Below are 14,657 nucleotides of genomic sequence, written 5' to 3'. Positions count from 1 at the left end.
ATTTGAAATTTAGTGTTTGTATTTTGATTCAACATAATTGAACCTTTTGATTTCACAATGTATTAGTTCAAATAGTTAATATTATTAGTGAGATGATGCTTTTAGAATTGGTGCTTCATTGGAGGTGACACTTGCTATATGTAGCCATAATTCGATATTTTATAAAATTATAAAGACCAAATCATGTCAAATTAAAGAGATTTATGTAAGGATTGTGGGGTTGGGATCGAAATAGGCACGTAAGAAGGTGACACTTGCTATATGTAACCATAGTCTAATCATTTAGCCAGTTGATATCAAAATGAATCATAATAGAGGGATCAAAAATGGAATTTAGCCTTTTATAAAATTATATAATTTCACTTTCTCACCACACATACATCACATTAATAAAAGCATTCAACCCTTTTCTATGGTATCCAAATACATTAATTATTCATGAACAAACTTCCACAAACAATCAAAACCAAAGAAAAGTTTCTCTGTTCTTCTTTTTCTTTTAAAGAACAAAAATGAAGGCTCCACTTTCTTCATCAACATCATCATCCTCTGGTATTCTTAGAAGGTCTCGTCTCTCAACTTACTTATACATTTTATTAGCTTTCATTGTTTTCATTGCTATCATCCATGGAGAATACTCCATCGCCAATTTTGGCCGAGTTGACCCAATAATCCCCAGCCCAGTTATCTCCACCACACCAGGTGAGTTCATCTTATACTTGACTCAGTCAGTCCAACTCAAACTCAAAACTCGAGCTCTCTTTGTTTTTTTGGCTGATTTTTTTTTGTGGGGTTAGTGAAGAAAAGGGAGAAGTTGGTGGTGCAGCTGCCGTCATTTGCGGTGGAGGAAAGTGAAGAAAGATGTGATATATTCAGTGGGAAGTGGGTCAAGGACGAGTTGACTCGGCCTCACTATGATGAATCGGAGTGTCCATACATCCAGCCACAATTAACGTGTAGAACACATGGGAGACCGGATACTGAGTATCAGAAATGGAGATGGCAACCCCATGGCTGTGATCTTCCTAGGTAGGTATAATTACACAGAAAGCCCCTTTATTTTATTTTTCTATTTTTTTGGTTGATAATTTAAAGCCTCTGAATTTTTTCTTCTTCTTCTTGTGTTTGTTCTCATTGTTTTGTCGACTGATAGAAAAATTGTCCGAATTCATAAACGAACTTTGTCTTGTTCTTCTTGGGTTTTTAGTTGAATTTTGAAGGGTTTTTAATTATAGGTTTAATTTTGTTATTGATCCTTCTAGTTTGCATGTTTCAGTTTTACATCCTTTAACTATTTAAACTAATCGATATTATAAAAAGTAAAAAAATTAAACTAAATTAAATTAAAAACTGAATTTCTATAATAAAATTGAATTAAAGCCTAGGGTTAAAATATAATTTGCAATTTTCAATTAAATAATTTTAATTTTCTATGAAATAAATTTAAAATGTGATTAAAAATAGTGATGTTGTTGTTTTCTTGGTAGGCTTGACTTGACTTAGTAAAATTAAAGCTATAAATTAAGGTTTATCTTATAACTAAGTCCCTAAATTTTGTCAAAATTTTCATTTTGGTATCTAAATTTTTTAAGTAAAACGAAAGATGAATTTAGGTAGTAAATTGAAGTAATTACGAATTAGTGGGGTTAAATTCTAGGGCCGGCGGTTCAGGGTGCGTGATTGTACACACGTGCCGAACCGGATGGGTCATATGGCCATAGGAATAAGCAAAAGTTGTCGGTGTGGTGTTGGTAGGAAATATTAAGAAAGTGGGACCCATTTACTTTCATTATTTCCACGTGTCGCTTGATGTGGTGGCTTGTAATATTGTCATTCTGCCACGTGGGATCAATCAGGTGTTGAGTTGGGAACACGTGCAAGCAGGTGCAAGCAAGTCTAGGGACCTGTTCCCATGGGTCAGATCCTGGTCTGGTTTTAAAAAAAGGAATTTTTTATTTTTATTTTCTGATTAGTAAATTCATTTTACTGTTCTCAAGTTTTAAAATATTAAAAAATATTTTTATATTTTATAATTAATTTGACTAATAAATATTTTTATGATTTAATTTGAATTCAAATCACGATTGATGAGTGGTTGCTCGAATCTCAACCTATAAATAAATCTATTAATCGATTAGTTGCATAAAAAAATTTAAAATATTAAATTTATTTAATTATTAGTTGCGGTTGAGTCTTAGTTCGATTAACATAAGCATTATTGTACATGTAGGAGGATGTGGGTTGAATGCACTGAAACACATTATTTTCCTATAAGTAATTTTAGGCATTGTGTAAAAAAAATAGATATATTTTGATTATCAATACATACATTTATTGTAGTAACTTGTACGTATTAATTATAATTGTGTAGTTTATTTAGCATGAAAATAAATTTAATTATGATAGTAGATTTTGATGATTAACAGATTCAATGCCACATTGATGCTAGAGAGCCTAAGGGGAAAGAGAATGATGTTTGTGGGTGACTCATTGAACCGTGGTCAATATGTATCAATGGTTTGCCTCCTTCATAGGCTCATTCCCGAGGATAAAAAATCCATGGAAACATACAATAATGATGCCCTCACGGTTTTTCGAGCCAAGGTAAATTCTAAGTTAAAGTGATTTGAACTTATAATGATTTGAATGAAAAATTCAAACTTCAAACTTGAATTGATTGAACTTGGAATGATTGAAACTTGAAATAACTAGAACTTAAAATTGACTCAAACTTGAAAAGACTTGAATCTATAACGAGTTAGGAAAAACCAAGACTTAGATCCAAATAAACCGAACCCGAAATGACTTGAATCTAAAAAGAAAAAATTTGAACTTGACACAATCTCAAAATGATTCATACAAGCTTCAAAACTTGAATGAAAAATTCAAACCCCAAGCTCTAAATGATTTCAGTCTGAAATTAATTGAATAATGACCTAACTGAAAAAACTCAACTCTCAAAATCGAGTAAACTAAATTTGAAATAGATACAAATTTAAAATGATCGAAACCTAAAATTGATCTAAACTGAACTAAAATGACTCTAAAATTTTAAATTTTGAATTAATCCGACTTAAAATCAATCCAACTCATAGTGCATGGTTAATTAATATGCGTTTTTCTTGTGTAGGATTACAATGCCACAATAGAATTCTATTGGGCTCCATTTCTTCTAGAATCCAACTCGGATAATGCTGTAGTTCATAGAATATCCGATAGGATAGTGAGGAAAGGCTCGATGAATAAGCATGGCAGGCATTGGAAGGGTGTCGACATTTTGGTTTTCAATACGTACTTGTGGTGGGTGACAGGCCAAGACATGAAGATCTTGTATGTCTCATTTCAATCGCAACTGTTTTTTTTTCTTAATTTTTGTCTTTTAGGGGAAAACATATATGTGTTTGTGTGCTTAATTGTGATGATTTGTATGTGTGTTTTATTCTGACAGGAAAGGGTCATTCAAGGATGTTGAGAAAGAAATAATGCAGATCTCAACTGAGGATGCTTATCGTATGGCAATGAAGAGCTTGTTGAGATGGGTGACCAGAAATTTGGATCGTGAGAAGACTAGGGTGTTCTTCACCAGCATGTCTCCTACTCATTCAAAGTGAGTATAAATTAAATTTGGTCTAAATTCGGAAGTCTAAATTGATAAATTGAATCATACGAGTTTGATCTAGTTCAATTTGATTACAAGTAAGCCTAACAACTTAGCTAGACCTGTGCAATCCAAACCGAGAAATGACATGAACCTGAAATGGTCTAAACAAGTAATTCAAGAAAGCTCAAACTCGAGTGTTAAACCCAATTGATAAAACTTAAAACAACCGAATCCAAGATAGCTTGAACTTGAAATGATCCTAAATTGATCCGACCTGTAATCAACCCGACCAGCCAATTGATAGGTCTATTCGTAGTTATAGTTTATTATTACTATTTGGATTAATTGGCCTTAAACTTTAAAACATTCTATTAAATCCTCAAACTATTAGTATTTTATCAACCGAGTCCTTTCCATAGTGTTGTCAATTAGCCTAGATGTTAAATGCTAGCTCAAATTTGAGATGGCATATACTTAACATACATGGATCAAACTATAAATTTATTTGTATCTATTGAATGAACAACCTAAGTATGACCTGTTAAGAAAAAAGAAAAAAAATGATCCTCTTAAATTTTATTGACATTGTATGTTCTTTAACACAAATGATTTATGTTTTTTTCATGTTAGATTCAAAGTGGCATTTAATGTCTAAATTGACGGCTAGACTCACAAAAGGACCTGCTTGGTACAGTAGTGATGCTTTTAGAACTTAAATTAAAATGTTCTGAAATTTAGTAGAATTTAGGTGATAGTTTGAGACTAGTAGATAGAAAATTTACACTACACATGTATTGGCAGGGGCGATTGGGGAGGTGAGGCTGGTGAGAACTGTTACAATCAAACAACACCTATCGCAGACCCAAATTATTGGGGTTCTGATAGCAGGAAAAGCATAATGAAAGTGATTGGGGAAGAATTCAGTAAATCCGAATTCCCCATCACGTTTCTTAACATCACACAACTCTCGAGTTACCGCAAAGATGCGCACACCTCAATTTACAAGAAACAATGGAATCCATTGACGACAGAGCAACTAGCAAACCCGGCTAGCTATGCAGATTGCATCCATTGGTGTTTGCCGGGACTTCAAGATACTTGGAATGAGCTTCTCTTTGCCAAGCTTTTCCATCCTGATTTAATCTAATTTCCATTCATGAATTTATATATATCAAATTAATATTCTTTTACAATTTGGTTTTTGGCTATAGCCACATGCATACTACTGCCATTGATTCAAGGTTTTGGTGCTTGAGGTGGTAACATTTGATCAACAAAATAGATGAAAAAGAAGAGCTTTTGTAAGATAATAATAGAGGCCCAATTCTCCAAAGTGTATTGATATATGTATAAATATATATATATAGATATACTCACGAGATATGAAAAAAATTATATAATAAATATATTTATAAAAGTTGTAATCGATTCAAAGGACCTGTGATTGGAGAAGATAATTTTTAAATTGAAATTTTTGGTTAAGAGTATTACAGAGGATTTTATATTAAGAATTAGATTGTATTTTGTTTCAATTATTTAAAAAATGAGTAAATTAGTTCTTGTATGTTAAATTAAAGAGCAGTCTTTTTTTGATAAATTTTTTATCCATTTTTATTGTTAAATACTGACGTGATTGACGCAATAACAAAACGGTTATATGTGGCATGCCATGTGCACCAAATGTTGACGTACATAAACTAATTTTTAACTATAAAATTGAATAGATTTACTTTTTGATCTACCTACATAGATTAAATTATTCACTTTTTAAGTAGAGGAGTTAAATGCAACCCAAAAACTTTCCTCTTAAGTTTCTCTAATACATGTAATTTTTATCAATTCCATAACAGGCCAAAGGACCTTCATTGTTCTCCTTTTGGGGATACTTTCTTCTCGGTCTAAGAGATGGATCGGCGTGCCTCATTGAAAAATTTTTATTTAGGTCTTTATAATTTATAAAATTTTAAATTAATAAAATTACACTTTGCTTCCTTTAAAAATGACAAAATTTGATTTAATCCTCTAAAACTTATAAAAATATAGGTTATTAAAATAGTGAAATTATATTTTTACTATAAAAATAAATAATTTAATTCCGACCCCTAAAAATTTCAGACTTCACCTGCTCAATCTGTAGATTAATAAAAAAATTATAAACACAATATACATCATATGTTTCTTAATTTTAAGAAATTCTTCATTTATTTAATTGATTACCCTAAAATATTTGTGGTTAAAATTAACAATTTTCCTTTTCAGAAATACTATCCACATGATTCTGTGTTGAAAGGTGATATTGACACTAATAATGTTGAAATATTAGTGACAATTAAATAAATATATTTATAAAAATTATATAAAAAATAACATGAAATGATAAATTAAAAATATTTAAAATTATAATGTTTTAAGTTCAAATATATTTTATTTTAATTTTTCTTATATAAAATATGTAAAATGATAAAAAATACCGTCAAAATAATATAATTTATTTTGTAAAATAATGATATTTTAGTCATTATTCAACTAAACTGGTACCCGATTAACTCGACGCCAATTCAGTCAATGGCTTAATATATAGAATTAATTTTTAATCTAAAATATTGATTTCAAGTCGTAATTGGCATTTAAGTTTAAATATGCTCTAACTCATTGTACTTTCTTTACATTTGGAGCTTAGTTTTTAGCTTTTGGATTTAAAAATACAAGTCTAATTGTTAATACCGTTAAGTTTTTTTGGTTAAATTCAAGTTCATTATAATGTCATTTTTTGTTACGTGATTACCAATTTGAGTAAATTTTTTTATTTCAAACTGTAACGCCAACGAATTTATCAAAATTTCTTAATGGTGTCACACAATTGGACTTAAATTTAGAAATATGAAAGTAGATAAACTAAAATTTTGAAAGTATAAGTAAAAGACTAAATCTCAAATGTACGAATATATTATTCATTAGCTCCCAATGTTTACATTTTATCAATTTAGCTCTTATTCTTTTTTATATTTAAAAAGAATAAATAATTTTTAAAAGGAAATGATAACTAAAACATTAATTTTTAACGATGTTGCCATGATAATCTACATGTACTTCATGTTAACATAACATTATTTGTCTTATATGTTACGTTGACAAATAACTTAAAATTGTACAAACATTAAAAACTATAAAATGTAAAAAATTTATAAAAATTTAAAAAAGAGCATGAAGTACATGGATTGCCATATGAACTCCCAAGTAACGTTTTAGTCAGTATTTTAAAACCATTCAACTCTTTTAACTGTTTTTAAAAGACTGTTTGCCAAATTTAACTAAAGAAAAAAAATTAAATTAATAAAAAAAATATAAACATTGAGAATTAAATTTCACATTGTATATTAAAATTTTTTTGTATGTTTATCAAGTTGCAGACAACAAACCCACGTAGGGGGCCAACATCTGGTTTCCTAAGCAAATTCCATCTGTTTAAATTATGAGAAAATCACATGTAAACAAGTGGCCAAAATGAACTTCTTTTTCTTCTTTTTCTTGAGAGATCAAAATATGCTTTTAAAATTTTTTTTCATCAAAGATAGTAAAATGTGAATGGGGGATAATTTCTTTCTTTTTTTTTTTGGAATAAAGGTATCTTATGCTCATTTTACAGTCTATAAACATTAATCCTTTTAGAATACATAGTTTTCCTCTTAAATAATGTCGGTTTTAAAATTTGAACTTAAAAACGATGGATAATTTAGTTTTATCCTGTTCTTTAATATTGGAAAATTAAGCTACTAGTTAAGATGAAATTATGTCAATGATTTAAATGAAAATTTTAAATATTTTAATGAACATTTTCTAACTTTTGAAGTAATTTAATGGCATTAGGTATAATTTACTTTATATATGCATGTGAGAGATTCACTTATTTACTAGTGTATTACAAGATCAATATTTTAACGATCTAACTGTTGAATTTATCAATATAATTGTACTTGCCATGCATGTAAATTTTCACAAACTGATCTGATATCTCTATTTGATATGCATAATCTATATAAATAAAATATAATGATTAAATCGATAGAATATTAATAGTATAAAAAATACCAAAAAATATAAAACAACCTACCTCTCCTCTCTCTATATAAAATATACTTCTAGAATAATATAGGAAACCTACAACGTGGAAACATTAAAGGCCTCGTTGCCCACTTGCAATCCAACTTGCAAAACCTCGTCCCTTGCTCAACAACATATATATATATATATGTACCAGATGAATATATAAATAAAGAAAAGGGGGAGAATATATAATTAGAAAAAAGGGGCTAGGGTTAACATCAACTTGCATGCTTTTCTCTATATAAAAGTCTTAATTAAGTTGCAATTTGCAAAGCAGCTGTTGATTCTTTGTCTCTTAGAAAACATTGATTTTAAGAATCCTATTAGGATTTTATTTACATAAACATTAATAAAAGATGGTTAAATTAATCCTATTAGTTTTATTGTTAAAGTTGTGTGATTCGAATTTTTCTTTTATTAGACTTTGATTATAGTAAGATTGTTTAGTTCTTAAATAGATGTAATCGAGCTCCTCTTGTATTGGTGTGTTTTCAACTTAGTGAATTTTTTCTTCTCTGCTTGTAGTTTTCTCGATAAGGGTTTTCCACATAAAATCTATGTGTTCTTAATTTTCGTTTTTATTGCTTTCCAATCATTCTACTATCATTATCGACATTTATTATAACATTTATCAAATTCAAGAAGAAGTAATATATGGATTAAAATCTATTATTGTTCATGCGTAAAATAAAAAAATTAATAATATGAAATTTCTTGGTAATATTTATAAAATTATACACGGTCGAAACTCATTTTGTATGAACAAAAACCACTTTAGGACATCTTTTATATGAATAATTAGATTATAACACATTCATAGTGTGGGTAAAATGAATTACGTAACATGATAAAAATGCTGTCATGATAATATTTATTATTTTATAAAAAAATAATTTTTGATAATTTTTAAGATGGATGGTGATACTAATTCACTTAACCCTCTTTATACAATAATGTATTCAACTCTCACCCTCTTTCTTCTAAACATGTTCTACACAACAAACTTCAAATAAAACCTATAAAAGCTATATATATATATACATATATATATATAATCTCACATGCCATTCATTAAACCTGAATTATATAAGAATAATGTAGTCGTACGACATAAAACTATTTAGTACAAGGTGGGTTAATTTATCTTAATTTCCATATGGAGGAGAAAAAAGGTACATTATGTACTAATATGGGTAAATTAGCAAATTGGAACCACATTCAATGCATATTGTTGTGATGTATTAATTATAAATTTAGTCATATATATATATATATTTATGAAAGATAGGTAATTTATATAGAATTTACAAGGAAATATACTCAATAATTGCATAGGAAATGAAATGAAAATTAATTGCCATCATCCAAGCCAAAATTTCTTCATATATATGTATGTATGTATGTATGTATGTATGATTATATGTTGAAACAAAGAGAAATATGTTTTCTTTTTGTTGAATGATTATGGGGATGATGAATATTTTTCTTTTTTAGCCGAATTTGCGGCCATTTGAGCCAAAGATCGAAGGTTACAACTTACAATCATATCAACAAAAGTGCATGTATCTTCTTTAGTATTACCCGACGGTACATCAACGACGTACGACTCAACGGCAACCGTCCCTTTACCGTCTGTAGAAGCGTGTAAGGTGGTGACCGACTTATAATTTCTCAACCGATGATCGCCTCCAACCACGCTGAAGCTAAGCACGTGACGTTCATCATCAAGGATCTCAAGCCTCTCTCTGCTAGAAGCGGCGGGGAGGCCGGATATCACGTGGACTTCGCGGAGGGTTCCCACGTCACCGTCCCCGACTATAACGTGGCAACTCTTGACGAAATTTTTGTAAGCTTGAGGGTTATCGAATCTGCGAACCAAAGACCAAACCGTCTCGATCGGGGCTTCGATGGGTTGAACCACCGCGGAACAACATTGGCTCGGTCCAAGGGTGTGTACGTGGTACAACGAGACCGCGTCAGGTAGGGAGACGCCGCATGGAAGAGGGGAACACCTTGTGAGTGTGGTGGTGGGTAAGGGTTGAGGTTGTTTGTGGTGGTGGTGGTGGTGGTGGTGGTGGCTGCTGCCGAGGGTGGTGGCGGTGGAGCGGTGGAGTTGCAAAGGGGAAGGCATGTTTTTCTTTTTTTCTGGTATGCTTGTGGGTTTGAGATATTTGAAAATTTAAAGGAAAATTTCCACTTTAGATTTTAAGGGTTTTATTTTATTTATTTATTTTCGGTATTCTCGTATGCAAATGTAACAGCTTACGCTGGACAACGCAAGTGGATGCCCAAGTTGTAGTTCCTTTGGACTTTGTTAACATATAGTTACCCTTTAATTTTATATAAACTACAAGATTGCCATTTCTTATTTATTTATTTTTATTACTTAATGTTGGGGTAAACTATATTGGCAGTCATCCAATTATTAGAATATTTCTTTTTTAGCCACTCCATTATGAAAATTTACAAAAAGTGGTCATCTAATTATTCGATTTCTTTTTTTTTTTTTTGGTAACCCGTCGTTAAATGACTAATGGAAAGTTGACATGGTAACTTTTAAAATTAGCATAATAACAATTTTAACTCTCAACATTTATACATTGTGAAAATTTAGTCTTGATTCTAAAAAAATGAATGTTGTGTAATTTGATCCTTTTGTAATTTTACTTTTCTTTTTGACTCTTTCTGAAATTGTCTTTGCGTTTGATTCAATGGAAAAATGAACAACAACAAGAAGAAGAAGAAGAAATAAAATGACCCAAATTTTGAAAAATAGCCGATTCAATTTCTTGCAAATAAAAAAAATCCACTTCGTTAATTCAACCCAATTGTAAGTCTAATAGCTTTAAGAAAAATTAGTTTGTGCTTGGTTGGGTGGAAAAGTAGAAAGAAAATAAATTTTGAGTGTGCCTTGTTGGGCAGAAAAGTGAGAGGAAAGAAAATACGAGAGATGATCATTTTCCATCTTAATGCATAAAAATCAAATCTTCCAAATTGGAATGATAAGAGGAGAGAAAATGAAAGAGATGTGCATGTTTGTTCAAAATTATGCATTTTTCAAATGTTTTATTTTCTTTCATTACATTTTTAACCTCTACCAAGCACACCTATAGAAAGAAAATTTATGTTTTTCATCCTTCTAGTTTTCTATCATTTCATTTTTTTCATTCTTCCAATTTTCTTTCCACTCTACCAAGCAAAGCCCCAAACTTTGATTTACTTCATCAATGGCAACCGGCTCAAAGCTAACAAAAAATGAATTAAGTGTCATTGAGGAATATCAAGTTTTTAATCATTTGAAGTATAAGGAAAGCAATGTATTCCAGGATTGTCTAGTTTGATAATAAACATATTTTTTAAAAATACATTTTTATTTCTAACTTATACATTGTGTATTGAAATATATTTTCATGTAAAAAAAGAAGAACATAAAATTAGATAATGCCTAAACATTGGGGGCTAATTTTATTATTATGCCAATATTAAAGGCTGACATGTCATATTTCTGTTACCCATTTAATGGCAAGTGACTAAAAAGGAAAAAAAATGAAATAGTTAGGTGACCGTTTTATAACTTTTCATAAGTGAGCGATAAAAAAAAAATACTTACTGATAGTTGGATGACTACAACTATAGTTTACTCTTGATATTAATACCAACTCCTTTTGAGTCGAGTTATAAAAACTCAATTTCTGTTCGATTAATTCTTAAATTGAGTCTTGTGAATGAACAAAATAGAAAGAGCTTCATTCCCTTTTGGGTCTTAATTATTTTATATAAACTACAATATTATCATCATTTTCTTAATTAATTATTTTTAATAATTAATATTAATACCAACCCCTTTTGGGTCAATTCTAAGAAGCTTGATATGCTTTCAGCAAGGTCTTGAGATTTGTATACAAAGAAAATAGAGGTCTAAAGTGCTTTGTCCCCCATTTAGGATCTAACCTAGGAACTTTACATTCAATTTTATTGATACAGTACTGAATTCTGAGTGTCTTGCACAAAAAAGAAGAAGTTAATAACATATGTGGATGAGTGGGTGTATATAAATATCCTAAGAGTAGAGATGTTTATAAGTTGGATTGGATCAAGTTTGGGTTAATCTCAAACATGGTATAACTATTATACATAACTATTCAAGTTTGATTTGTTGTAAAATATGAGTCTTGGAGTCAAAATTAAATTTTAATTTTTAATAACCTATATTTTATAATTTTGAAATGATTAAATCAAATTTTTATCCTTCTTAGGGGGCTAAAGTGTAATTTTTCTTTACCAATTTAAAATTTTAAAATTTTTAAAAAGCATAAATGTAAAGTTTTCATTTTAGGGGACACCAGAATCCTTGCCAACCCCCTAAATACGCCACTGGTCTTAAATTTTATCTAAATCTATTCATATTTACAAATAACTAATTTAAACTTATTTACCCATTTTATCTATTATTTTAAATATATAATTATTTTATTTAACATTTAGTAATTATATATATTTTACTACCATTATACAATATTTTTTATTAAGTTTCTAAACTTAAACAAGTTAATATGTTTTTGCTAATATTTACATTATAGTGTCGTATATTTAATTTTTCATATCATATAAATTAATAATATACATATATAAAAGAAAAAAATTAGCATATTGTAAACTTGAAAGTGGATGGGATCAAGCTAAATTGGCTTTAAATATTGGAGTTTAAGTTTAATTCATATTCTAAACAGATTATTTGCTTAATTTTTTTTTTGTTTAAATCCTTTAAATTTTTGAACGAGCCTTTCGGCTTGGATAAAAGACTTAGCCTTTCAACAAACCTAGTTACTGATTTTAAAAGCCAGTTGATATTCTATAATTTAAATGTATATAGATGCATATTAAATTTATAATATTAATAATGTGAAATTATTAATTTAGCGTCTCTATTATGCTAAAATTTAGGATGTTGTTCCAATATTTTAATTTGACATGATTTGGTTTCTCTACGATAAAAGTACCACAAAACCTCCTGTACTATATATTGGATTGTATTTCAGCTCTTCTACTAAAAAAATGGACAAATTAGCCCATATACGTTAGATGACTGAGCAAAAAGGCCCATTCGTTACAATTTGGTGTTTATATATAAGGTATAATAATAAATTTATCACTCAATTTTTATACATTTATTCAATTTGACCCCTTTTATTGGAAGTAAATTAGAAAATTTTGAAACTAATAAGGCTAAAGGATCAAAAGGGCCTTAGTAACAAATTAAAAGAAAATAAATTAAGCCCTTTTAAAATTTAAAATTATTAAAAATAAAAATAGAAAATAAAATTTATGAAAAAGTTATAAAATTTTAAAATTATAATTTTTAATTAAAAAATAATACTAACCCAATAAAAGAGTGGGGTCAATTTTTTAAAAGTCATTGGGCTGGTATTGTTATTTTTTAATTTTTACATTTTAAAAATAATTTTAAAATTTAAAAGGACTTAATTTATTTTTTAATTTGTTACTAAGGCCTTTTGACCCATTAGCCTTATTAGTTTCAAAATTTATAATTTACTACCAATAAAAGAGTAGGGTTAAAATCAAATTGAATAAATTTGTAAATGTTGAGGCTAAATTTGTTATTATATCTTATATATAAACACCAAATTTTAACAAATCAGTTGTTTTGCTCACTCATCTAATTTTAAAATTTTATTTTATGTTTCTAGATTATCCTTAACTAAATCAACTCAATTAACTTATATTTAATAATTATTTACTGAAACTTAAATTTCGTTTGATTATATGATCTCAAATCTTCCATGCTAAGCTAAAAGCAAATAAAAACCCTTGTAATTAATTCTTCTATCGGGTAAAGAAGTAATGAAAAGAAAAGTTTTTGTTTGGCATGGAAGATAAAATTAATTGATTTAAATAATTACAACGATTTTTTTTTACTTTTAACTTAACATGGAAGATTCAAGATTATAATCAAAAGAAATTAGAGTATTTTAATTTGGAAATATAAAATAAAATTTTAAATTTTACAAGGAGATTAAACTAATTAATTTAATTAGTTTCGATATTTTAGTAAAAATTGATTGACACTATCAAGGCATAAATTTTAATAATTTATTTAATTAAATTTTCAATATTGAAAAAATTCAAAACTTTCGACAAAGGAATAAATAAGTACAACTTGACAAAATTTTTAATGTATTCTTTTAGTTTCTACCACTTTTTCACTTTAATCCTTAATGTTTTTTTACCCCGATCAATATGTGATCAAAATGAAAGTATAAACATAATGTGGTATGTACAGTAAACCATTGTTAAAGATTTAACGCTTGAGTGACTAAAATGAAAACACCTTAAAAGTCGAGTGATTAAATTTCAAGGATTTCATTTTGGGTGACTAAAATGAAAACGTCCTAAAAGTTGAGTGACCCACCTAGCTAGTTTACCCCTTTTTTTTTATTACTTGCACTTAAAGTTAAAGGCTTCTATAAGTAATTATTAAAAAATATGGTTTGGTCAAAAGAAAAAAAAAACATATGACTTAGTCAGATTTTTAAGAAAATCCATAAGAGTTTTATCTAGTTAAGCAATATACTAATTTAAGGACTTATTTAATAAATTATCCTAAAACCTTTGAATGGAAAAAGTAATATTGTCATAAGTTCTTAATAATAGTAAATTCTTTTATCATATAATAATAGTTACCTAAATCTGAATTATTTTCATTATTTATGGCAATATTGTCATATTCACATTGACTAATCCTTACAATTTGCAAGATTGCCACTTTCTTTCTTTGGTCAAATTCTACTATTAGTCCTTGTACTATGTATACGTTATGGGTTTTGTCTCTATACTCTAGTTTAGTTAATTTTAGTCCGAAATGGTCAATTTTAGTCTTTGTACTTTTTGAATTTCGAAATTTTAGTCCTGAAAAAATTGGTAGCAATTACGT

The 14,657-nt window shown here is 28.6% G+C and overlaps 2 protein-coding genes across 2 annotated transcripts; one reads left to right on the top strand and one right to left on the bottom strand.

The window, feature by feature from the left end:
- Positions 1 to 365: 365 nt before the first annotated feature.
- On the top strand, positions 366 to 4,914 carry LOC108461712 (protein trichome birefringence-like 33). Its single transcript, XM_017761631.2, has 6 exons — positions 366 to 702; positions 798 to 1,029; positions 2,427 to 2,604; positions 3,131 to 3,330; positions 3,449 to 3,607; positions 4,403 to 4,914. The coding sequence occupies exons 1-6, from the start codon at positions 513 to 515 to the stop codon at positions 4,746 to 4,748; spliced, it is 1,305 nt and encodes a 434-aa protein (XP_017617120.1). The 5' UTR covers positions 366 to 512; the 3' UTR covers positions 4,749 to 4,914.
- A 4,145-nt stretch (positions 4,915 to 9,059) lies between these two features.
- Positions 9,060 to 9,945, bottom strand: LOC108462936 (abscisic acid receptor PYL4). Its single transcript, XM_017762852.2, has one exon. The coding sequence runs from the start codon at positions 9,834 to 9,836 to the stop codon at positions 9,168 to 9,170; it is 669 nt and encodes a 222-aa protein (XP_017618341.1). The 5' UTR covers positions 9,837 to 9,945; the 3' UTR covers positions 9,060 to 9,167.
- Positions 9,946 to 14,657: the final 4,712 nt, after the last annotated feature.

Source organism: Gossypium arboreum, chromosome 10 (assembly GCF_025698485.1).
Source record: "Gossypium arboreum isolate Shixiya-1 chromosome 10, ASM2569848v2, whole genome shotgun sequence".
NCBI lineage: Eukaryota > Viridiplantae > Streptophyta > Magnoliopsida > Malvales > Malvaceae > Gossypium > Gossypium arboreum.
This window is presented reverse-complemented; position numbering and strand designations above follow the sequence as displayed.

Coding starts and splice junctions, on each gene's coding strand:
- LOC108462936 (XM_017762852.2), bottom strand. CDS start 9,836: ATGCCTTCCCCTTTGCAACTCCACCGCTCCACCGCCACCACCCTCGGC.
- LOC108461712 (XM_017761631.2), top strand. CDS start 513: ATGAAGGCTCCACTTTCTTCATCAACATCATCATCCTCTGGTATTCTT. Junction 703..797: donor AGTTATCTCCACCACACCAG/GTGAGTTCATCT, acceptor TTGTGGGGTTAG/TGAAGAAAAGGGAGAAGTTG. Junction 3,331..3,448: donor GGCCAAGACATGAAGATCTT/GTATGTCTCATT, acceptor TTATTCTGACAG/GAAAGGGTCATTCAAGGATG.